The following is a 23,528-nucleotide window of genomic DNA, read 5'->3' on the forward strand; positions in this document are numbered from 1 at the left end:
CCATCCCTTTTTATTTCCTTCTGGTTACATGTAATATACCTTCCAAACCTCTGCTTTCCTGAATCCTTGTTTGCAATGAGGTTCTAGGCAGTTTCTCTCTTGACTTGGCTGGGCTTGGGGACAGGTCCAGTGTGTCTCTGCCATCCTGTGCCAACCGGTGATGCAGAACAAGACATGTAATGTGGGGTTCAGCTGATAGTTTTAGTTAGTCATTTTCTTCAGCTTCCATTTGGGTGGGATTTCGAAAGGTACTAATCTAATTTAAAGTTTATCTCACTGAGCAGTACTGAGGACAGTAGTGACATCTTGGTCTACTGATGCACTTTATAAATCAAAACTATGAAAAACATGCCTTATCCAATGGAATTTTACTTAGTTCACAATTGCGTCTACATGGTAGCTGTTTATTTGCATGTTCCAACTTCACCTAAAAACACAGGGCCACAAAAAGACCTCTCTTTCCTCCTGCCTTTTGCTGAACAGGGCTTGAATTTCTTCTTTTGCAGCCTGGCTACTACGTTTGAGACCAGTGTGGTGGGGCTGGGGGATGGCAGCATCGCCCACCTCCCGATGTTACGGGAGCTTTGGCGGATCTTTTTAAATACAGTTATTGGTCAGTTTTGCTTGGAAGGGAGAGATTGCACACCTGGATAAGCCAAGTCCTCTGCCCTTTTGAAACAAGTGCCAGGTGCTGTTATTTCCAGATGAACTGCGACTTTTACCTGCTCATCTTAACAACGAGTGATTTCTGTTTTTAAAGGCAAAATGAGGAGCATTGTATGTATATGCATATATGCAAGAATAACGCTGCAGAACATAACCTGCAGCATAACATGGCAATAGCCACATCTGTCTGCCAGGTGGAGATGCAAGATGTGTGTTTCCCATGTGTTTTTACTAACTTTTTTTTTTTGTGTTTCCCTAAAATTTGCTAGGTAGTGGTGTGGTTATTACTGCTGACATTCTTATTAAAAAAAACCCCAAACCCTTATTTCGCAGCTTTTCTGAGTGTATCTTGGGTGCGTGTGTGTTCAGGCCGCAGGTTCCTTTAGTGGGGAATTGTTCCCATGTGGCTGTGAGGTTGAGCATCCTCCCTGTAATTTGCTAGGGTGTCGAAATTGAGATGGGGAACATATTTGCAAAGCGGGGAGCACCTCAAAGATGTGATGATGGTGTGGTAGATCTGGTGGCAGGTGGGCAGAGGATGTAAATGGAAGTGATTCTTAAAAACACTGCGGATGAGCTGTTGGCATCGCATCCCTTCTTCAGGCTTTGAAATAGGAACAAGAAGATTTTGCAGGTGAAAATGGAGCGTTTCCCTGTGCGTAAAGGGATTAAACCCCCACCAGTGTGTACAAATGGGTCCCTGAATGCTGTTTTACAGGACTTGGAGAGTTGATTGTAATGAGCTCAGCCCTCTGCAGCAGCTTGAGCTGTGCATGATGCACCATGTGTTACATCTTGCTTGCTTTAGATGTTGTGATGTTTTTGCAAGGCTGATAGGCAAAACCTGCTGCGTTTTTATTATTAATATCTTCTTGGACCCTCTGGATCGTGGAAGGGCTTGAGAGTACTCTGATCTCTGCCCTGTGGCTGTAAATCACAAGGAACCCCCAGCTGGGGTTCGAGCCAGTGCCTGGCTTTCTCCAGTTAGGTCTGAAATGTTAGCACATCTGTGCTGGCATTTCCAGTGTGTCAACCTGTGTTGAATACGAGTATTTCTCTTGGAGTATCAGGGATGGGAGGAAAAGACAGCCATTGTCTTGGACGAGGCTACATCCTCCTGAACTTCTGCAGGTGGAGGAAGGCTCTCCCTGATGCTCCAAGCTAACAGCATCCCAAAAGCTTGTGTCGGCGTGGTACTTGTGGTCCAGCCCACGAGCTCAGACCCTCAGGAAGCTCAGAGCAAAGTTTGCTCATCATTCAATGGAGCTAAAGCCCAGGGTAGGTTTTCAGAAAAGGAGGAGGAGGCAAATGATAAAGTAAATTCAAATCTCAAAGGGCAGAAGGAAGAGTTTCAAAGGGATCATGGGGGGCGGCTGGCACCATCACAGCAGAGTGGCACTGACGTGCAGGAAGGCAGCTTTCTAAAAAGGGGCATTTTGTCTTTGATTACACCAAAATAACAGCACCTTTTTGAATGTCTCTCTATTTTTCTATTTGTCAGTGACTGTTCTTGCCATATTCCATGAACTCCAGGTTGATGTTGAGCTGTATGCCCTTCTCTTTGGCGAAAGCGTCCTCAATGATGCCGTTGCCATAGTGCTGTCTTCGTAAGTGTGTTCTGTTTTTATTTTTAACTGTTATGTATGTTACATGTCAGGTGTTGTGGGGCACCACCTGGCCTTGCTTCTGTAAAATAGGAGCATTGATGTTTGCAAGCGCAGATTTACATATTAAGTGTCACGAAAAGCTGTAGTGACCTTCTGATGCATCTCCTCATTGCAAACCGCAGCCTGGGACTGTGGGTTGTCCCTACAGCTTTCTCCTGCATGATGGATAGTTTTGTTTTGCTTTTATGGCCGGCTGACCCAGCCAGAGGGAGGTTTTTTATGTCCCTCTGAGATGGGAAAAGCACCATGTCTGCTTTTCAGCCACAGGGTTCCACTGCAATCCCTTGCTGATGGCTTTGCTCTTACCTGCCTTCCCATCCACAAACAGCTGCTTTTGTTTAGGTGGAAATAGTTGGTAAAGCAGCTGTTTCCTTTCTCTCCACACTTTCTGTGCATCAAGATGGTATTTCTTACAGCTGGAGTTAATACCCTGGATTGAACACATAGGAAACTTGCTGGCTTTCTAAAAAAATGTTTTATATTCTTAAATATTTTATGTCCTCTGCATCTAGGACATATTTTATCTGCGTTTTCACTGTGTTGTCATCACGGGAATTTGTTTGGCAATATATAATATCTGCAATGGTGACAGGTTAACATATAGCTAAGACTAATGCAGAAAATATTTCTGGAATACTTGTCACTCCGGCGTGCTGGTTGTGTGGGTTTTACTAAGGTGGAGGCAGCAAGTAACATATTGTGAGCTGTCTATCTGCCTGCATGAGTTGTATTTACCAAACTGAATATTTCTGTTGAGGTTTCTGGAACTGTTTGTGTTGCTCGCTCTGGCTTTTATGCTGTATTTGTCACTGCTGGCACGAGAACAAATGCTGCACATCCAGGTCGGGTTTAAGAAATGATCCAGAGTGAGGAAGGGATGGGATGGAACGGGATCTTCCAGCCTGTGCTGGGAGGTTCTGTGTGGGAGTGGGTGGGTCCAGCATCAGAGTAATGAAATTTGTGTTGAATCTCCTCACACATGGGTGACTATACCGTTCACAGTGATTTGCCTCATGTGCTGTTTCAGTATCAGCTTTGTAGCTCTGATTTCCTGCCTTCCTCTTTTCTCAGGCTGAGTTCTACCCACCCTCTGCCCTGAAATAGGATAATTTGCACCAAAACAGCAGCCCCGAGCTGCAGGCAGCAGTTATTTTGCCGCAAGGCTTTTGTGCATGCCAGCCCAGCAGCATGCTGGCTTCTCAAGGGCTTCTCAGCAGTTAACCCGAACCACTTTTAAAGCTTGTTGTGGTCTTTGTCCTCATGGTCACTGTCAGCAGCATCAGGCAGCCCTGGTTGGCACGGTGGGTATTGCTCAGTGCAGGTGTCTCAAGGGCAACCTCAAGTCACCTGGACACAAGACATCTTGGGTGCAAGGAGGAGGTAAAGGCCTCTTGCTCCAGGGACGAGAGCTCCTCCAAGAGCAGCCCACTTATGGTTCCCCTTTTTAAATTTAGTTTGGTGTTTGCCTTTGTTACAGCAGAGGTGTAAGTGGGGGAACTGCGTGGCGATGGTTCTGCTCCTGCAGTCAGAAGGCCCGTTCCCTGGTGTAGGAGATGCAGATGTGTTGGAAGATGGAGAATCAGGGGGTTTCTGGGCAGATGGGCTGTGTTGATGGAGGTGGGTCCCACCTCATCACGGAGGTGAGGAAGGGCTCCAGCGCAGCCAGCTGAGTGTGCAGGTTTTGCAATTGCCCTGAGAAGAACCATCAGCTCCTTGCACGTGGTGGGGTGAGCACTGCGGGCACCGTCCCTGCGCCAGGGGAGGATGGGCAGCTGGGACTCCTCCGTGGTTCCTGCCAGGAGCTGGGTGCCCCTGAGGCTCCTCTCCTCCCTGCTTTCAGTCACAGAATCGTAGAATGATTTTGGTTGGAAGAGACCCTCAAGTTCATCAAGTCCAACCGTTAACCTAACTCTGGCACTAAACCATGTCCCTAAGAACCTCATCTATGCATCTTTTAAACCCCTCCAGGGATGGTGACTCCACCACTGCTCTGGGCAGCCTGTTCCAGTGCCTGACAACCCTTTGGGGAAAGAAATTTTTCCCAATATCCAATCTGAACCTTCCCTGGTGCAACTTGAGGCCATTTCCTCTCATCCTATCACTTGTTACTTGGGAGAAGAGACCAACACCCTCCATGCTCCAACCTGCTTTCAGGCAGTTGCAGAGCATGAGAAGGTCTCCCCTCAGCCTCCTTGAGGCTCCCCAAATCCCAGACCAATGTCCATCCCCCTGCTTGGGGAGCAGATCCATGCCATTCTGTGCCTGTCTCGTGCTGGCCTGGCTGGGCTCAGGGCAGGGAACTGGTTGCAGGATGAAGGGGAATTGAACCCAGAACTGAAACCGGCGGTGGACAGTGAGGTGCCAGGGCTGCGGTTTGGGAACATTTACCCAAATGGAGCCTGTACCTGCTTCTTCTGAAAGGAGGTTTCATGGGGGCTAAAGGCCCTGGGGAGCCCCATGGGCAGAGAGAGGGAAATAAACCACACAAAGGGCAGCTGGTAATGATGTCTGATTAGTGATGCAAAAATCAAAACCACAAGGAAAACTGTAAGAGGTTAAAATGTTAAACCAACATCCAGTCAGGTATAGAGGGGAAATAAAACCAGTATGGGTTTAAAAAAACCCAAGCCTCTAAACCCCAGAATAAGAACACATTGGTGAATGGGAAGTAGGGGATGGAACTGACGAAAGAAATTAAACCACAGGGAGAAATTTGCAGCTTGCAGTGTAAAAGGCGATGCCGAAAGATGAAATGTATTAAAAGCAGGGAAGTTTAGCAAGGGAAGTGACCCGTGATGTGTCGGCAAGGGGAGGACTGTCACTCGTGTTGCAGAAGAATGTTGGTGTGTAGTTAGGGGAGGAAGCTGTGGGATGTGTGCACAAGGCAGAAACTTTCCATTCCAGCATAACTCAGGAGGTTAAACAGCAACTATTTGAAGTTCACATCCAAGAGTTTTAACAGAGGGATTGCTAACTAGGACATTAATGTTTTTGGTAAGTTTACATGGAGTAAAGTTAATAAGTAGTTTATATTAAAATGGTATTTAGGAGGTGGATAGGGAATCCCTGTATCTCAGGCTTTCTGAGTAAATCAGTGGAATGGCTGTTGCAAGGCTTGGGAGTGAGGAGTGAGCAGATTCAGAGATGGGATCAGTGTGGCAAAACAATTTACCACCTCATCCCAAAGATCTGCTAGAGTTTGATGGACAAAGATAATCAAAGATAACAGCGTTGCTGTTGTGAACTGGGACCATGCCATTTGCCTTGCTACCCTGCGATATGTCACTTCAGAACTCACAGCAGTGCACATTCAACGTAGTGCACATTAAATGTGGTAAAAAGGCATAACTTACAGTTCTCCAGGTGACATTTCACGTCAGCTGCCTCTGTGGAGTCCATGGAGAAATGTAGGCTTCCCACTGGAATGCTCTGTGGTCCAAGAGTGCCCGACTTTATAGAGAGCTGATGCCAAACCCCCAAAATACCATTGCAAAAGGTGAACTGTCACCTAGCACATGCGTTTGCAGGAGATCATGCGGGAGAGGGCTTTTGGTCTGATGCTCTAGTGTCCAGAAGGAGCAGATGCAAAGCTGTGCCGAGGAGCAGGACTGAGCTGCAGAAAGCTGGTGAGGGGCGCAGGGGACCCCAAACTCCCTGGGACAGGACAGGCACGCTGCTGCTGTGACCGTGGGGGGGTTGCAGTGTGGCACTTGGGTTTTGTCTTCCTGATTTCTCCGTTTGCAGCAGTTGTAGCGCTTTGCAAGGCTCACGTAGCACTGTGGAGGTGCCTCTCCCTCCACACTAAGCATTGTTTATTTCATGTCCGTGCTTTTCCTCCCTTTTTCAGTTCAATTGTTGCGTACCAGCCAGCGGGTGACAATAGCCACACGTTTGATGTCACAGCGATGTTCAAGTCTATTGGGATCTTCCTGGGGATATTCAGTGGATCTTTTGCAATGGGAGCAGCTACTGGAGTTGTGACAGCTTTAATATCCTTTTTGTTGATTTTTTCCAAGTGCTTGCATAACAGCTTCTTTTTTTGTCTGCACCCAGACCTAGTGTTTCATGATTTTTTTTTAGCCTAAATTAATGAAAGTCAATGTGATATCCTTTTTAAGGGCAAGCTATGTAGTGTTGCTCTTAGCCTACAGTTTTCTCCAAATTGTCCTTAACCATCTGCAACGTCACCAAGTTCACCAAACTTCGGGAGTTCCCGTTGCTGGAGACCGGCTTGTTCTTCCTGATGTCCTGGAGCACGTTCCTGCTGGCCGAGGCGTGTGGCTTTACAGGCAAGCTCCAGCACAGCCCTGTGTCCGGGATGGAGACCTGCAGGGCTGATGGGCCGGTGGAGTTTTCCTTCTCCCAGTATCGATTGCAGCCGGGGCTCTCCCTCTGCTTTCTGAATTTTAATTATTTTGGGGTTATTGCATTAAGTCTCCGACAGTGTTGGGGTGCAGCTCAGCTCCCTTTTCATGCCCAGGAGTCTAACGTGATGCTCCGCTCCCCAGGTGTGGTGGCCGTGCTCTTCTGCGGGATCACGCAGGCCCATTATACCTATAACAACTTATCTACAGAGTCCCAACACAGAACTAAGCAGGTGAGAGCTCCTCAGCCTCCTTCAGTCTGTCTGAATTTCAAATTCAATATTTTTTCCTTCCCTCTAGCCAGAATTAGGTGTATCTGTCTTTCTACAGATGGATTTTACTAGGGTTGCTTCTGCAGAAGTATTTATTGCGTGATGGATGGGCTAACATGTTTTTCTTCTTAAATCTCTGTTATATCTAACTCGCTTTTAATTTGTTTTTCTCTTTCAGTTATTTGAGCTTCTGAATTTCTTGGCAGAAAACTTCATCTTCTCCTACATGGGACTTGCACTGTTCACCTTCCAGAACCACGTCTTTAACCCGACCTTTGTGGTGGGGGCTTTCGTATCCTTTGGAGCCCATTTTATAAAACAAGAAAAGAAAGGGAGAGGCGCTTCATTCCTAAGTTATGTTTTTCATTCAAATGTGTGGGGCTTTTTCCAGTCAGTCTAGCTTTATTTTTAAATGGAGATTTCTCCCATGTAGTGATGCCTTTGCTGGTTATTTTAGGAAGATGGAGATTCTTTTCTCAGCTTTTCTGTTTGGTTGTTGATGGGGTTTTTATGTGTTGTTCTTCCTGCCTTGTCTCCTTTCGTGGGCATTTGAAGTGGCTGCTGCAGGGACTTCGTGTTCGGTGCGAACATGGTGTTGAAGCACCCGGCTTCATCACACGCCAGCGTGGCACCAGGGGTGGCTTTGCAAACGGGAACTACCTGGTACAGCTGTTTATTTCCTCTTTTCTCTGTCATTCCATTTGATTGATCCTGAAAAAAAGCTTTTTTTTGGTCAAATAGCACAGTTAAAGCTACAGTAGATGCCTCTGAGTGATGTAACGAGAAAGGATTTCCCCTTCCGCAGGCTGGTGCTAAGGCAAACAAGCTATCGGCCCTGATGTGTCTAGAAAAGCAAAGATTTTGAAGGTATTTTTTTCATATCACAGGGAAACCAGTTCCTATGTGCAGAATTTTTTGCACCCTGTGCACTGAAGCAGGTTTGTATGGTTAAATAAAACCCTGTGGTCTTTGCCGCTGCTGGCACATGGGTTTGCAGCAGGGTCTGCTGAATTCCTCCCATGAGCTTTTGCAGGGCTGCAATGGGGTAAAGGGAGCAAAGAGCAAGGAAATGCCATTTGGGTCATTTAGATTGAAATTTTGGGATGTGCCTCTTTGGGAGGAACTTGGTGACTCGCTGATGAAATAGCTCATTCATGAGAGAGATCATGAAATACGTCTCTTATGCAAATTCGTGATGTTCAGGAAAGAACATAAAAGCTGGAAGCATTTTCCATATTATTCAAGGCTGCGCTGAATACTGGCTCCAAGATTATTTTTGCCATCTGGGTGCTGATACTAAAAGACACAGCTTCAAAGATAAAAGCAATATGAAGGGGCTGGTGATTCTTGTATCTCGCAGGCTATGAAAACAGAAGGAGTATTAAGGTTTTCTTTTCCTTCTCAACTGCCACCACTTTCATTTTGCTGAATAATCTTTGGCAACGGGACTTGGCTCAGAGCTTCAAATTCAGTGGCGTGCTGGGGAACGTCAGAGGGGTTGTAGTAGCTGTGATAACTTGAGCTTTGCAGAGGACAAGTAATTCTTGGGGTAGAAAACGAGCCTGGCAGGGGAGAGCATACAGTGGGAAATAGTGGGTTTTCTCTCCTCTCACTTGTCTAACCTGCCCTCTCAGAATTTCTCGTTTATTTGCGCTTGTCTCTGTGCGATATTCCTGAATCACAGTATGTGCTTTGCCTCAGTGAGGCATTAGTGTGCTCTTCCCATGCTGCTGTAGCACTCAGATCTGGGTGGTTGTTTTTATTATTATCATCATCATCTTTGCATCCATAGGACTGGTGTTTCTGAGGCTCCCCAACATTTCCATCAGGCAGTAGAAATTGACTGTGCGTGCAGAGGTGGGATGTGAGGGGAGACATAGGAAGAGCAATTTCCTTAACATGTGCAAATACAGCTTGCTATCTTTCTAGGAAGAGCTGCCAATATTTACCCACTGTCATTTTTACTGAATTTGGGAAGAAGAAATAAGATCGGAACAAATTTACAGCATATGATGATGTTTGCTGGTATGTTATCGCATCCTTGCTTCCGACCATGTGGTCTGTCTGTGCTTCCTCATCCCTGAGCACCTGGAAATATTCCTTATTCAACTCTAAACTTCTTACAGGCCATGTCTGGAGAAGGGGCTGGGTGGGAAAGGGGTCTGAGATGTAGCAGTGAGCTCCTCCTGCCCTGCGCTTGGGTGTGTGCCGTGGGGCAGGAGGAGGGTTCGCCTTTCTGGGCTGGGAAAGAGTGTTGATAATTTCAGCTTTCACAGCATATTCTCATGCTTAGATAATCACTGTTAAAGCCCTGAAGTCTCCGCCGGTGGTGAATGTCAAATAAATCCTGTTCAAGGCCAGGCTGTATGGGGCTCTGAGCAACCTGATCTGGGTGAAGATGTCCCTACTCATGGCAGGGGGGGTGGGACTGGATGAGCTTTGAAGGTCCCTTTCAGCCCAAAATATTCTATGATTCTGTGCCCCATGTGAGGGACAGGACCGCATGTGGGGCAGTGTGATGTCCATCCCGGGTGGGGGCAGCCACCTGTGCTGGGGGGTAACGCAGCATCTCCGCCGTCCCTTTCCCGCAGGGCTGCGAGGAGCCATGGCGTTTGCCTTGGCCATCCGTGACACGGCCACCTACGCCCGGCAGATGATGTTCAGCACGACGCTCCTCATCGTCTTCTTTACAGTGTGGGTTTTCGGCGGGGGCACCACGGCCATGCTGTCCTGCCTGAATATCCGGTGAGCGTGGCACATGTGGGCACCGCACGTCCTCTCCCTTGTTCTGCTCTTACAGTAAGGTGCTCGGTATTAAGAGACAAGAGGAGATCATGTACTTCTCCTCCAGATCACAGCGCCCTTGGTGAAGGGTTTAGAGGGGAAGCTGTATGAGGAGCGGCTAAAGTCACTCGGTTTGTTCAGCGTGGAGAAGAGGAGACTGAGGGGAGACGTGTCTACACCTTCCTCACAAGGGGAACAGAAGGGGCAGGAGCTCATCTGTTCTCTCTGGTGACCAATGATAGAACCCGAGGGAATGGCAGGAAGATGTGCCAGGGGAGGTTTAGGTTGGATATTAGGAAAAGGTTCTTCACCCAGAGGGTGCTGGACACTGGAACAGGCTCCCCAGGGAGGTGTCACGGCCCCGAACCTGACAGTGTTCAGGAAGCGATTGCACCACGTCCTCAGACACATGGTGTGAATTTTGGGGTTGTCCTATGCAGGACATTGCATTGCTTGTGCTAACCCTGTGCTTGTGTTCTCCTTTAGAGTTGGTGTGGATGCGGATCAGGAGAATGTGGTGAGTTCAGCAGCCTCTGCAGAGGAATTTGCATTTGTCTGTGCCGGGGTTATGTCGAGACCCTGTGAAAGCCCCTCTGTGCTCTGCTCCCTTCCAGCTGTAGGAGGGTTTTTAGCTCCTCTGGTGAATGAGTTTGCAGTCAGTGGGAGTCGTGGCTTTTCTGTGCCCTCTGTGGCTGTCATGAGGCTTGCTTTTATTCGGTTTGAAAGAAGGGCATAAAAGTAATGCTGGACTGATTAGTCAGTCCACATTACTGCTGCGATAGAGTCCATCTCTCCCTTGCTGGATCTGAAATAGATATCAAAATGTGCATGACATGGAGGCTTTCTGCATCTTCCCACCATCCAGAGAAGTACAAAAATGCCATTTACTGGCCTATATTGTGTAGCATCTTCCTTCCCACTTTTTCCCGTTGGTACCCTCAACCTTTCTTTTGCCCCCAGTTTCCTTTGGGTTGTTATGTGGCAGCCCAGGAACCACCAGCTGTGCTGAGATAGATGCTGGAGCCCTGCGGCGCTGGGGTTTTCCTGCCTGGGAGCCCCGAGCTGTGTCACTTGTGTGTCTGCCTCGGCTGTGCTGTTGCTGCAGCTTGGATTGGTTTCAGAATGGCTTCTGCACCTTGGAGGTTCATTTTATTCAGAACTATTTACTGGCATGTTCACCCTCTGGAGAGAAAGTGTCAAATGCTAAAGGCAGCCCAGAGCCATACATCTGAAAGGCAAATTTCTGTGAAATATGTAATTGTATTCATAGTTCCCTCCAAACAGTTTTATGTTTTTTCCTCTGACAAAAAGGAAGCGAGACGTCCCCTAACACGTGATTATTTGCACACAAAAATCTCAGGCGAGACTTGATGGAGGTTGGACCTGTCAGCCACTATTAAATGTGATGTCTAGATGCAGCCACTGGCTCTGAGGCACTTTAAACCTTGGGGCCAGAAACTGGAAGGCTGTAGCAGAAAAATGGTCACTCTGTGCTTCGGTACCACCTCCCTAAGGCTGTTGTATGCTGCTAAATGCAGAGCGTGGTGCTGGCAGCACCTTCAGCCTGTTGTGGTGTGAATGTCCTTACACTCAGTGCAACCCAAAGGTTTCTTCTGAAGAGGCCGTGGGAAGGTTTCTGTCTTCCTACGACCCCGTGGGGATAACCAGGTGCCCCAGTGGGCACTCACGGCCCTGATGAAGGTCTCGGTATGTTGTTCTGCTGCTGTTTAACGTTTTGCTCTCCCGCAGGGCGTCCCAGAGAGCGAGAGGAGGAGTACGAAGGCAGAAAGCGCCTGGCTCTTCCGCATGTGGTACAACTTCGATCACAAGTATCCTTGGCCGGTGGTCAGATCGTGCTGGGCCAAACCCCGCCTGCCCGAGCAGCTCTGTTGCCTCAGACCATGGCTTGCTCCCTGCTTAGCAGAGGAGCCAGTGTTTGCTTTCCCACCACACTGCTGATTTTTGATTTTCACCTCCTCATGGCTGTGGCTGCGAGAAATGGCCATTTTCACCCACTGTTAACTGGGCATACAGCGGCAGCTGAGTTCAAAGCTGGGCTCTCCAAGGCTGGAAGCCGGAGGGTCCTCAGTCCCGGTGGCAGGTGGGCAGAAAGGACAGAGCATCTTCTCATTTGTAGCCCACTTGCAAGACCTGTGCCCCTCCTGCCTTGCAAATGCTTTTCCATGAATTAGTGGTGGAGCAGTTTGCTGGGAGAGGCACAGGGTGACGGGACAGGTGATGCTGCTGAGTCTTTTCTTAGCTGGACCAAGTCCTGCTCCGCTCATGTCCCGCTGTATTTGGGTGAACTGAAATTGCTCATCCCTATAATATTTTGTGCTTCTAGAGACTTGAATTTCTGTCCTTCCCTTGATTTCCTCAAGACACCGAGTCACTCACCGCTGCCTCTGCATCCCGCCCCTCGACTTACTGACATGGCCCTGTTCCTCTTTCTTCCTTAACCCTCTCCGTAGCTATCTGAAACCTCTGCTGACGCACAGTGGTCCTCCTCTGACCACCACGCTCCCGGGGTGCTGTGGGCCCATTGCCCGCTGCCTGACGAGCCCGCAGGCATACGAAGTGAGTCCATTGGTGTCTTTTCTGTCACAGTGTTGCTGGAGTTTGACCCGTTTACATTTCTGTGTAGCTTTTGGATGCTGCTCTGCAGCATTGAGCTGTGAGCCTGTGGGGAGATCAGATAGTGGGGCTGATGGGGGAGCTAATTCCCATGACCGTTTTGGTTTTCCAGCTGACTGTTTGGTCATGAAGGGATTCGTGCTGTATTTGTGGTAGTTCCTCAGTGACTGGCTCAATTAAGCTGTCATGTCTTTCATTCCCCAGGCCCTGCTGGGAGGACATAATTTCCCTGTCCCATGCTTCTTTCCAGCCTTGCAGCTGAACCATTTCTGCAGCCCCTTCAGCTGCATCCCTCACAGCCAAAAAGGATGTCAGCATCGGTTGGACTTGATGATCTTGAGGGTCTCTTCCAACCAAAATGATTCTGTGGTTCTATAGGAAATGGCCTCGAGTTGTGCCAGGGAGGTTTAGATTGGATGTTAGGAAAAAATTCTTCATGGAAAGGGATGTCAGGCATTGGAACAGGCTGCCCAGGGAAGTGACTGAGTCACCATCCCTGGAGATGTTTAAAAGATGCGTAGATGTGGTTTCTAGGGATAGTGCAGAGTTAGGTTATGTTTGGACTTGATGATCTTGAGGGTCTCTTCCAACCAGAATGATTCTCAGCATTAAGTTCCCTGCACAAAACAAAGATGGCTCTGGTGGGTCAGCGATGTGATTCATGTGGTAGTGGGTATTTTGGTCCTGTTAAAGCTACTCAAAACTGCATTCCCCACGTATCTGGTTGTGGCATCAGAAAGAAGAGCTGAAAGAGCCTTTTCAGGCAGAGGAGTTAGTGCATCGTGCGAATCTCCTGGGCTCGGAGGTGTGTGTGGCACACGTGGTTATGGTCATGGTGCAGGAGAGTCTGCGATACTGTGCTGCGATCGGTTCACCGCCTCTGTGTGATTGCAGACATAGCTATTCAGACGGAGTTAAACAACATTTTCCTCCTGCTTGTTGCCCAGAATCAAGAGCAGCTGAAGGACGATGACTCTGACCTCATTTTGAACGACGGGGACATCAGTCTAACCTACGGGGATTCCACCGTCAACACCGACTCGGTGGCATCCAGCGGCACGTCGCGGCGGTTCGTGGGAAACAGCTCTGAAGATGCGCTCGATCGGGAGCTGGCTTTTGGGGACCATGAACTCGTAATCCGGGGAACGCGCCTGGTCCTTCCCATGGACGATTCGGAGCCACCGTCAAATGTCCTGGATAACGCAAGACATGGCCCAGCATAAGGTTGCTCAGTTTAATTGACAGTAATATTTGCATATATGATCAAGAAATATGTACTACCTAAAGTCTAATGCATGTCTCAAAAATGTCTAAGCTGTATAAATATTATTTATATGGTGTCAGAAGAATATAAATATTCTTTGCCAAGCACTTGTAAAGAACAAGCTGCAAATTTAAGTTAAAAACTGTGTTGACTGCACTGTGTAGGTTGGAACTGTTTTAGCGTAAAAGTCTTTTGCACACAGTGAGCTTCTTTAATGTGTGATTTGACAATGGGTTTAGTTCCCAGTGGGGTAAGTAAAGGAGCTGCCTCCCTGTTCATCTTTTGAACCTGGGAGAGGAGGGTAGGGAGGTGCTGGCAAGCGGTGGAAGTCGCTTTCTAGTCAGATGATGATTGTTGTTTTTTTTCTTTTTTATCCTTTTTTTTTTTTGGTCTTTGTTCTCTGGATAGTCACGTTTGAAATATCAGTGAAAAATCTGCCCTCAGACCCTCTTGCCAGGCAGCGGCCGGTGATAAAACTTGTTTGCTTTGTGGTAACCTGAGCTGGGATCTGGAGATTTTCCACTTTTTAGTGACCCTCTGCCCAAGCCCTAGTGGGGTAATGGCAGGTGCCGGCCAGAGCTGGTGGCAGGGACTGCGGGTGTCTGGCTGCTCGGATGTGAGCAGGAGGGATGGTTTGTGTCCGTAGTCACGTTTAGAAGGAAGCGATCCCACAGAAGCTACACCAGGCGTGCACAGATTTTAGGGCCGAGTCCATCTTTCAGCTGTGGCCCAAGCAGCTTTCTAGAACCAGCTGTCAGATCCTCAATGGGCGACTAAGTTTCACGTCTGGCAAGTGACCGTGTCTTTGTGCGAGCGAATCTCTTCTCCTGCAGTCGCAGACGCTGAGATGTGCAGAGCTCCCGCCGTCGCAGCGGGGGCTGCGGGGCCCGCCTGACCTGGAGCACAAGCTTTATGGTGACAGACTGACACGGTACCTGCCGACCTCTGCGGAGGTGTCGGCAGCCGATGGTACTGAAGGGGAGTTGTCCGTCCGTCCTCCTGTATAGTCAAAAACCATTGCACTTTGTTTAATAACTCCTTAGCATGCTGTGTGTCTGTAATCCCCACCCCATCTCTCTCATGTCTTTTACCATTTAATGAGAAACGTTTGTGAGTTGATTTGTTTGTTTGTTTGTTTTAATTTTTATTTTTCTTTTCCGAGGAAGAGCACAGAACAACTTGAGATTTCACGCTAGTGTTAAAGGATTTACTCTGTAGTGTGGGAATGGCTCAAGGTGCAGTGAAGTTGTTAACCCTGACATCCTTCTTTTTCTCCTGAAAAAGGGGAATCACAGAAATTTACTGTATGTAGTTTTATTGTCTATTTTAGCTGCAGTTTTGCTGTACAAACCTTTCAGGGTTACCGGTGCACTACAGGCCCATTCTGGAGTTAAACCCCTCCAGAGGGCTTAAACAGGAGTGTTTAAAAAGAGAATATATGAAATAGAGCCAGGTGAGTCTGAGCACTCACAGCTCCCATTAGCTTTCCTTGGAACAAACTGCATCTCTCAGGATCCGACCTTGAGACCTCAGAGCAGTTTCCCTAAAGCTGTTTTGCTCAGCACCACCTGACAGCTGGAGGAGATGGGAAATACTGAAATTTTGAGTCTATATGTATAGTTGAGAAAATTAAATTTAAACTTTTTTTTTTTCTTTTTTCATTTTCTCAGGTCTAAGTAACATTGCCTTAAATTTACGGATGTGAAACAAATTATTTTGGCAGTTTATCCCCAAGAAAATGCTTTCTGAACAAAATGTGGAAGTGTTGCCATAGGACTCCCCTAGAAGGGGGTAACGCTCTGTTTATTTTTACATAGGGCATCTTCCTTGCACCGGTAAATGGCAGTCTCGCTGTTAACGTAGCTGTTGGATTAGCGCTAGCCTCTTTGTTTCCTGCTATGCAGGAATTCCATAAAGTGTGCGTTTTATATGATGTCTGTAACTTAACTTCATGTGTTTAAAAAAAAAAAAAAATTAAAAAAATAGGTACCTGTCGATTTTAGGTTTATTCCGTCACTTCTACATCCTGTTTTTTTGTTTGGTTTGCCTTTTTAAAGAGGTATGATAACTACCTACCTCTTGTTTTTTCCTGTATAACCTGACTATGAATTCAATTTACAATGCTCACGTTGGTGCGGTCGGAGGTGCAGAATGGTTCTGCCCCCCCAGAGCCCCCGGTCCCATCAGCCGGTCCCGTGCACTGGTGCAGTGTAGGGCAAATTCCTGTGAGGTGGCCAAAGCCAAACACCGTACCGTAGCCTCAGTAGCGTTCCTCTCTTTCTCTGACCCTTCAACGTCAATAATAATTTCTCCACTCTCTTTAAGCTTGCCAACACATAACCATCAGCCTCAGCTTTAGACACCAGTGACAGTTCAGTTAGTACATTAAAGAGAAAAAAAAAAAACGTTAACAAATGATGATTTTTTGGGTTACCTGTGAACTCTTATGATCCATACATAATATAACCAGGAATACTTTCAATAGTCTTGGTGAATGAATGAATGAATCTAAGCTGAAATTCAGGAGTGATTTAATAAATGACTCAGATTCATCCTCAGCAGATTATCGTCTTTGTCCTGCTGCAGCAGAGAATACGCGAGTGCCTGTTATCCAGACGCAGAGCCCCGATGGCTTGTGTGCTGCACATGAAGTTAAGGGTACCTGGGAGAATCAGGCCCAAGACCTTTTGCCAAATAGATATGACAGCCCCGAGGAGGTGGTTTAAAACTCCCACAAAGATTCAGAGAAGGTGCCCTTCTTCTGTAAATTGAATTTTCATGGTTTTTGCACATGAAAAAGCATTGCAGGATAAGTTATGATTTGTACTAGTACTGTCAATTCGTGTGGTAACGGCATTAACTCCGTAGTCGTGGTGTTTGTGCAGCTGATCTGTGATAGCCGATGATCACTATTGGACCTTCTGTTTACACTGACTAAATCCTTTACTGTTGCGTTGTACTGTGAAAGAAGGATTATGGGCCTATAAAAGATTTCTTTTTTTTTTTTTCTGGAATTGTGTGTACCGTTTCATTGATTCACAAGGAAATAAATCTCTAGCAAAGTGACGATGTGCCGCTTGACCTTCTCCGACCAGTTTGTTCACGGCCTTTAGCCTACAGGTGCAGGTGCTGAACCCCGAGGGCTGGGAGCAGCCGTGCCAGGGGACACGCTCCTGCCTTTGTCCCCCGTCCTGAGACACAGCCTGGGGCCACCCTCCCATGCAGGAACAGGCGCTGGGCAGCGGAGAGACGCTGATGTCTGCTGAAAGCCGCCGCAGCTACTGGGCTTCTCTGCAAGCAGCAAAACCCAGAGGCATCGCTACTGGATGTCTGCAAAAATCGAGCCTCCCAAACTTTCGTGGGCTTTTATTTCTCGTGGTTTTGTTGAATTTGGGCTCCTGGCAGTGGCTCTGCTGTCCCTCAGAGGTGATTCTGCCCTCTGTTTCCTGTCTGCACCCTTGTTTTGCTGCTATGGGCTGTCAGAGCAGCTGAAGAGGTTTGTTGATCAAATGCTTTATGTTCCTTCAATACAGAGGGCACCTCTAAAACTTCAGGAATCTGCTTTTGAAGGCTTTGATTCACAGAGGAGAACCTTAATCTTTTGAATGGGAGAAGGGATGAGGCAGATCCCTGCATCCTCTGGGGAGGGGACTTGCACTGCAGGTAGGTGCGTAGAGCCACTGCTTGCTGAATAGCCTCCGTTTTATTAGTTCTGTTCAATTCAAGCTGATGAGATACAGCTTTCAGTCAAGCTATGGTACCACCTGGCCACGTGGGGATCAGTAAAGTGCTGGGAAATGGGCCAATGCTGGGTATCTACAGCCTAAACAACAACAACAACAAAATCACAGGACTGTTTTTAGGGGAATCCTGTATTCTCATACCCAAGGCACAGACAGTCCCATACACTTGGTTTTCCATCTCCATATCCTGTTGGGGAAGTGTTTGTGTGAGGTTAAAAGTTAAAAAAGCAAGCTTTTGATTCTTATTGCTTTCTCATTGTGGCCTGCAAGAAGTTCTTGTCCTTGCTGGGTCCTCTAGATGGCAATATTGGGAAGGACAGTCAATGTCCATCACCGCCATGTCCCTGCGGGTCCAGCCCTGCAGAGGCTGCCAGCCCACCCCTGCTCCAGGGACCCTCTCCATCCCCTGCCGTGCTCACCAGCCCTGACACTCCATCCAGCTCGAGCTTTTATTTGCAGAAAGGAGAAGAGACCCTGTTGCAACATGGACTGGTCTTATACCTTGAGCCCCTTTGCAGAAGCAAAACACCCAGGAGTCTGGAGGCAGTTGAGGTGACCTTGTGCTCAGAGACTACATCTACCCTGCATCTTGCTTTCTGCTTTAACAGCTGCTTGTTGGCATTTCTCTTTTCATTTTTTTTTCCCTGTTAGGCTTTCAGGATCAGGAGTTTAAGGCCACAAGCTGGTTGTAGGATCATTTTTAGCCCCTCAGAGATGAGCTACAGCCCTTGCTGAAGCTGCCAACAAGAATCAGAGCTGCTTCAACCACCCCCCCCAGCATCAAGCCTGCAAGAGCACATTATTCTGTGGTGCTCCTTGTTCCAGGCTCCCCAGCTCAGGCATCACCTGGGCTTTAAGCCATTCCTAGTACTGGAAGTTGCTGTCATCTGCAGCCAGTTTGTGGTCACGATGGCTGTTTGCACTATTGCAAGAGGACTTTTCTCTCTGCTTGGCACCTGCTTGTTGCAGCCCTGAAATGGTGTTTGTCACCAGATGTGGGGAGTATTCTGGAGGAAATATACTGGTGAGATTAAGAGAGGAGGTGGGGGTGGAGATGCCTTGTGGATGCTAGCGAGCCCAAATATAGTCTCATAATACTAAATTGCAAAAGTTTTTTGGCCACATGTGTCTGTGATTGGAGACTAATTGGAAGACAAGGCAAGTAAAAGACAAATAAAGCACTGGTGTCCTTGCTGACAATCGTAACAAAATCTGCCAACCCAATGAGAGAACACAGAGGCCATGTGCAGTATTTGTGTACTCTCTGTGTCCAGTGCAAGCGTAGCAACACTGCCCAGTGCAAACACCATGCATGCCCGCTGCTTTCCATCTACTCTGCTCTCTGCTGAGCTGGGGGTGATGTGGGTGTCGATGTAAAGTCATTTACAGCTCACCTGGTGCCTTCAGCCACATTAACATCAGAAGCTGCTTTGCACCTTGCTGGGAGGAGCAGCACTGGGGACAATCTGGCTCCCAGTACCCTGATTGCTCTTCCACGGCTAAAAGGATAGCAGCACAGCAACGCTGTGGGTCTGATGTCCCTGGAGGCTCCTGGCCTTCGGATAGCCTGGTAAGAAGTAAGGCAAAGCCTTGACGTGTTGGCCACTGCAGAGGTGAAATGTCAGGGGCGAGACTGTGACTGGAGAGCCCAAAGCTGGGCAAAAGCAGAATTCCAGCCCGTCACCACTCGGTGTTGCAGGATGGTACCAAAGGTGTACCAAGGTCTCAGAGTGGAATTCGGGAGCTGGGGGCTCTGGAGAATGTTACTTGGGGACATGCAGCCCTCACAGTGCCCATCTTGGTGCTTTTCCTTACTCCAGCCCATGCTGGGCACTTTAAGCCTGGGTCAGAGGCTACAAGATCCTTTAATGACTGCGGGAGACTCTGTACGGTTCAGGACTCTGGGGTAGTAGAGCCTTGAATTTGTTGTCCAATATTTAGACATACATATATACAAAAGGATTTGGTCTTTATTAATCGGCCTCTCCTAGGAAATTCCAGCAGCTGTCCTTCTCCGAGGGGTGCCAGCGATGCTCCAGCCCCAAGGAGTCCATATATGGTTGCAATCTCCTAACCCTGTGTGTTTCGCAGAATAGTGTGGTCATAGCTACTTTTAAGGATACGTGTGAACATTGCTGCCTTTCGTGTACGCATAAGCTCCCAGGAATGCAGACATAGATAAAAAGTCTATAAATTAAAGCTGTCGGCTTTATACAGCGTGTCCATTCTTCTACCCGCAGCAGCAAGGTTAGTCTAGTCTAACCACTGTGCTGAGCTGGGAAGGCACCACAGTGCAAAGGATGCTTTGGGAATAGGAAAATACCAACTAGCTGAGCATCAAAGCATACCGCAGTGTAAATGTGCCTAGGCTGGGTGAGCAGCAGATATATTTTCCCTTGCCTTTCCTCCTCCTATAAGCAAAGCTAAACTAGAGCCCACAGTTACAGGTACCCAGCAGCAGCCTCTGAGTTCTTTTTGTTTGTAAGGGACTTCTGTGTCCTGCATTCCGCCTGATTCTACTGCCAGGGACATCTTCCCCCTCCTCCTCTTCTCTGTTTTTGTGGTGTGGTGGCTCCTGCTCTGTTCATCCTCCAAATGCAGCAAGAGGAGATTTTGTCCCCTTGTGCTGGTAGCAGTAACTGTCCTACAACCCACTGACCTCTTCCCCCATGCCAGCTGCAACCCTTTTGCCTGATTTAGGATGAGCTCATCACAGAAAATTAGCGATGGGAGCCACAGTAGGCATGTTCTGCACCTGCATCGCACCTACAGCATCTCTCTTCCTTCTCCTGTGGCACCGGTCTGTACCAAGATCCACTTTTTCTGCTTAGCACCTTCCTGGGCATAACCCTAAAGACAGCTAAGGACAGTATGTCTCCTGCATCCCTGCAGCACCCTCGTTCTCCGCTGTGCCTTGAAGTGTCTCCTTTGATGACGGATGGCTGAATCTGCTCTTCTGTGATGTGGCTTCCTCCTAAAGCTCCCAGAGGTACAAGAGGCAGGAGAACAACAGATGCAGCATTGCTTTCTTTTCCCAGGTGGTTAATATTAATCGCTAGTCTTTTGGATGTGTTGTGTGAATTCTTCCAGCCTCTAAAGCTTTTGAGATCTGTAAGAGAGAATTGGAAATGCCTCTGGATCTCAGTGACAGAAGCGCCAGATTTAATACAAACTTCTTCCCTTCTCCAGATACTCTGTCATATTGTTTAGTTTTGGAATAGACATGGACATCTGAAAGCTGTTTAGCTAAATCGTGTCTGGTTGAGTGGTCTGAGGTGACTGTTTGCATTGGTGCCCACTTCTGAAGGTGGAAAATCAAGGATTCCTGTGATGAGGCACATCAAGTGATACAACACTGCAGATGCACAAGGTCTATCTGGGTTATGTTTCCCACCCTGAAACTCCAGAGCTGTATCTGCTGCTCACGTGAGAATGCCCAAACTGTTACAAAAGGCAAACGAATTTCCCTTGTGACTTTGTTTCTGCTCTGTATGGGCTGGTTCACCAGCTGGAGATTTGTTGCTGAGATATTTGCTGTCGATAAAATGCCTTAGTGCTGGGTCAGATGCCTTAAAGGGCTGAATGCTATTGTCCTGCTAGAGAGAAGCCAGCACCATTTGGCACAGTTACATGGCTAAACTCAGCTCCCATCAGTGACTTGTTGCTTCAGCTGGAATCTTGTCTGTGCTCTGATGACAGAGCTGATAATGGACTGATGGCACTCGTGACAAGGGTGTAGGGGTTGAGTAAAACAAATCCCTGGAAAAAATGCATCATGCTGGCTTTACAGATATTTAATTTGCGGTTCCATAGCCAGCACTGAGCCCCAGTGATGCTTGCAAGGCTGGATTTCGTTGCCCTAAGGAGGAGAGCCCGCGAGGTGCTCAGGCTGTCGTGCCCAGGGCATCGCAGCAGCTGTGCTTGCAGCAGCGCAGCGCTGGATGCGGTACCAGGCTCTGCTGATCCAGGCACTCACAGGGCAAATCTAACGCTGCAGGGACGCCAAGACTGGAGAAGGATGCATTTGCACCCTTGAGCTGGGAAGAGGAGTAGCCACTTGCTTCCCTGCGAGTGGATCTGACCGGGGACACTGAGAAATTGGGGATTATGATCCAGATGAAAGTCCTGGACCGCAACAAGCGGGACGGTTAATACCTGGACTTCTGTGGCTGGACGTGCCCCTGATGCAGCAGAATGAGTAAAGCCGAGGTGCGGTGTGTAAATATTTATAACCCTGTTACCAGGTTTCGTGTTTGGCCGGCCCCTCTTGGCTCCTACTGCTTGATGTTTGTGGCTCTGAGTTGCCAAGGACACTCGCAGGGTTGCTCAAGGGGCAGAAACCTCTCTGAAGGGAGCCAGGGACATTACTGTGGCTCTTCTGCGAGGCAACAGGGCCAGCCCGGCAGCGCCCGGGGCACCAGCTGACTGGTTTTGGCAGTGAGTTGTGGCTCCGGCTGCTGTCCCATCACAGCAGCACCCACTGCACCCACCCAGCCCCTGCGTCCCAGCAGCTCTGGGAAGGGACACAAGGCACTGAACAGTCCCCAAAACGCAGTCTGGCACCATTTTCCTCGTGGGGAATGGCTCTGTCAGCCCTCACTGCAGTGTGTTGCTCTCCTGAGAGAGGTTCGGTCATCAAAATCTAAACAGCCTCTGCAGAACTCTCATGTTCTTCCTCAGATCAAGCATCTTTAATGTCAAATATTTTTTTCCCCGCTGTTTGTTCAGTTCCTTTTTCTGTTCCCACTTGAGCTGCTGACGGGAAAAAAAATCATCTCAATCTCTTTTTACTGAGGATATTTATTTCAGTTTGGAAGTGGCAGGAAGACAGCTTCTTTATATCCATGCACGTATCTGAGATCTTTCTCTTGGGTCTTTTTCAGCTTCGACTTCAAACCGTCTTTAAATCACTTTTCTTCCGCAGGATTCAGCAAAGAAATGAGCTCTCTCATTTTCGTATAAGAGATGATTCCCAGAAAACTTGGTTTAAACCAAAGAGAACACACCCATGCTCCCTTTGTGCCAACCGAGCTAAGTCAGCTGCAAATCCCATCTGAACGGGAAGGAGAGCAAAAGTCCAGCACAGTCAAATCTCCTCCAGAGCCGGGTATCATGTCTAAAATCTTATGGTAGAGAAAGCTGCCCGACAGCTATTTACTGCAGCTCCTTCAGCACACTGAGCTCAGGAAATTGCATTCATAATTTCCTTAGTGCCAAACAGTTTGTAATTTTCCCATGACTATTCCTTTTTTTGTTGTTTGTGAAACAAAGCCTTGGAAAAGCACACACATTTACTTTTTGCCTAACTATGAAGCTAACACGAAGTGTGTAGTGTAAGGGGATACTGTTCACTTGATTTGTTTGACATAGGAAATTAAAAAATTGTTTGGCATAGGGAATTTAAAAATCCCAACCTTATTTGTCACTAAGCCTTCCGTAAATAGCTGTGTAATTTTAATACAAGCTTTTTTAGCAAAGGGAAAATTGCTCTTACAGACAAAGTAAAAATGCTCCTATAGCCAGTGCTGCCAGACACCAGGAGCAAACAGAAAGAGCAGAAAGGTGGAATCTGGCTGTTCTGTGTTATCATCAGCGTGGGCATGAGTTGTAAGTATTAATATGATTCCCAGTGTGTTTATATACAAGGCAAGGACTTGACTCTGTCTTAGCCGGAGGCACTTGGGTCTGGTGAGCTGGATCTGTGGACTGGTCACATCCCTGTCCTTGGACAAGCTGCTTCATTCTGCACTTTGCCCCTGGGGCAGCCATGGGCACCATGGGAGTGGTGTAGGCTGGTACCAAATTTAAGCCTCTGCATAACTTCAGATACCATTAGCTATCTTAGTAAATAAGACTTTCACCAGCATTAATTGTGAGTCACACAAAATCACTATGCAAAGAGCCAGCAGAATGTTTATTAAGACTCCCCAGCTTGAGGCTTTTCATTCAAAGGGACGTGGCCACGCTGAGAGCGGGGGTGGGGGGGCTGGGGTGCGACACCCGTGTCCCATTCCATGTCTGAGCAGGGCTGTGGTGGCAGAGGAGGTTTGGAGGCATCCTTTGCAGTGATGCCACGTCTCCAGCACTGCTTTTTAAACCTGAATCTTCTCCACAGGGGGCTTTTGTGTCTGAAA

The 23,528-nt window shown here is 47.9% G+C and overlaps 2 protein-coding genes across 2 annotated transcripts in view; both read left to right on the forward strand.

Moving 5' to 3' along the window:
- Positions 1 to 16,720, forward strand: part of SLC9A6 (solute carrier family 9 member A6) — a gene marked incomplete at its 5' end in the record, with an annotated part of 27,096 nt that extends 10,376 nt beyond the window's left edge. Inside the window, 11 exons of the mRNA XM_082062195.1 lie at positions 2,168 to 2,273; positions 6,181 to 6,322; positions 6,517 to 6,622; positions 6,842 to 6,930; positions 7,148 to 7,261; positions 8,883 to 8,994; positions 9,561 to 9,714; positions 10,240 to 10,270; positions 11,503 to 11,582; positions 12,225 to 12,330; positions 13,335 to 16,720. Coding sequence (XP_081918321.1) covers positions 2,168 to 2,273; positions 6,181 to 6,322; positions 6,517 to 6,622; positions 6,842 to 6,930; positions 7,148 to 7,261; positions 8,883 to 8,994; positions 9,561 to 9,714; positions 10,240 to 10,270; positions 11,503 to 11,582; positions 12,225 to 12,330; positions 13,335 to 13,610 — 1,316 coding nt within the window. The 3' untranslated portion in view covers positions 13,611 to 16,720. The remainder of the gene's footprint in view (positions 1 to 2,167; positions 2,274 to 6,180; positions 6,323 to 6,516; positions 6,623 to 6,841; positions 6,931 to 7,147; positions 7,262 to 8,882; positions 8,995 to 9,560; positions 9,715 to 10,239; positions 10,271 to 11,502; positions 11,583 to 12,224; positions 12,331 to 13,334) is intronic.
- FHL1 (four and a half LIM domains 1) overlaps positions 13,499 to 23,528 on the forward strand; it is a 47,253-nt gene continuing 37,223 nt past the window's right edge. The window contains exon 1 of the mRNA XM_082062282.1: positions 13,499 to 13,611. The gene's annotated coding sequence lies outside the window, so the exon portion shown is untranslated. The remainder of the gene's footprint in view (positions 13,612 to 23,528) is intronic.

This window comes from Streptopelia decaocto (assembly GCF_964273445.1).
Source record: "Streptopelia decaocto genome assembly, chromosome: 10".
NCBI lineage: Eukaryota > Metazoa > Chordata > Aves > Columbiformes > Columbidae > Streptopelia > Streptopelia decaocto.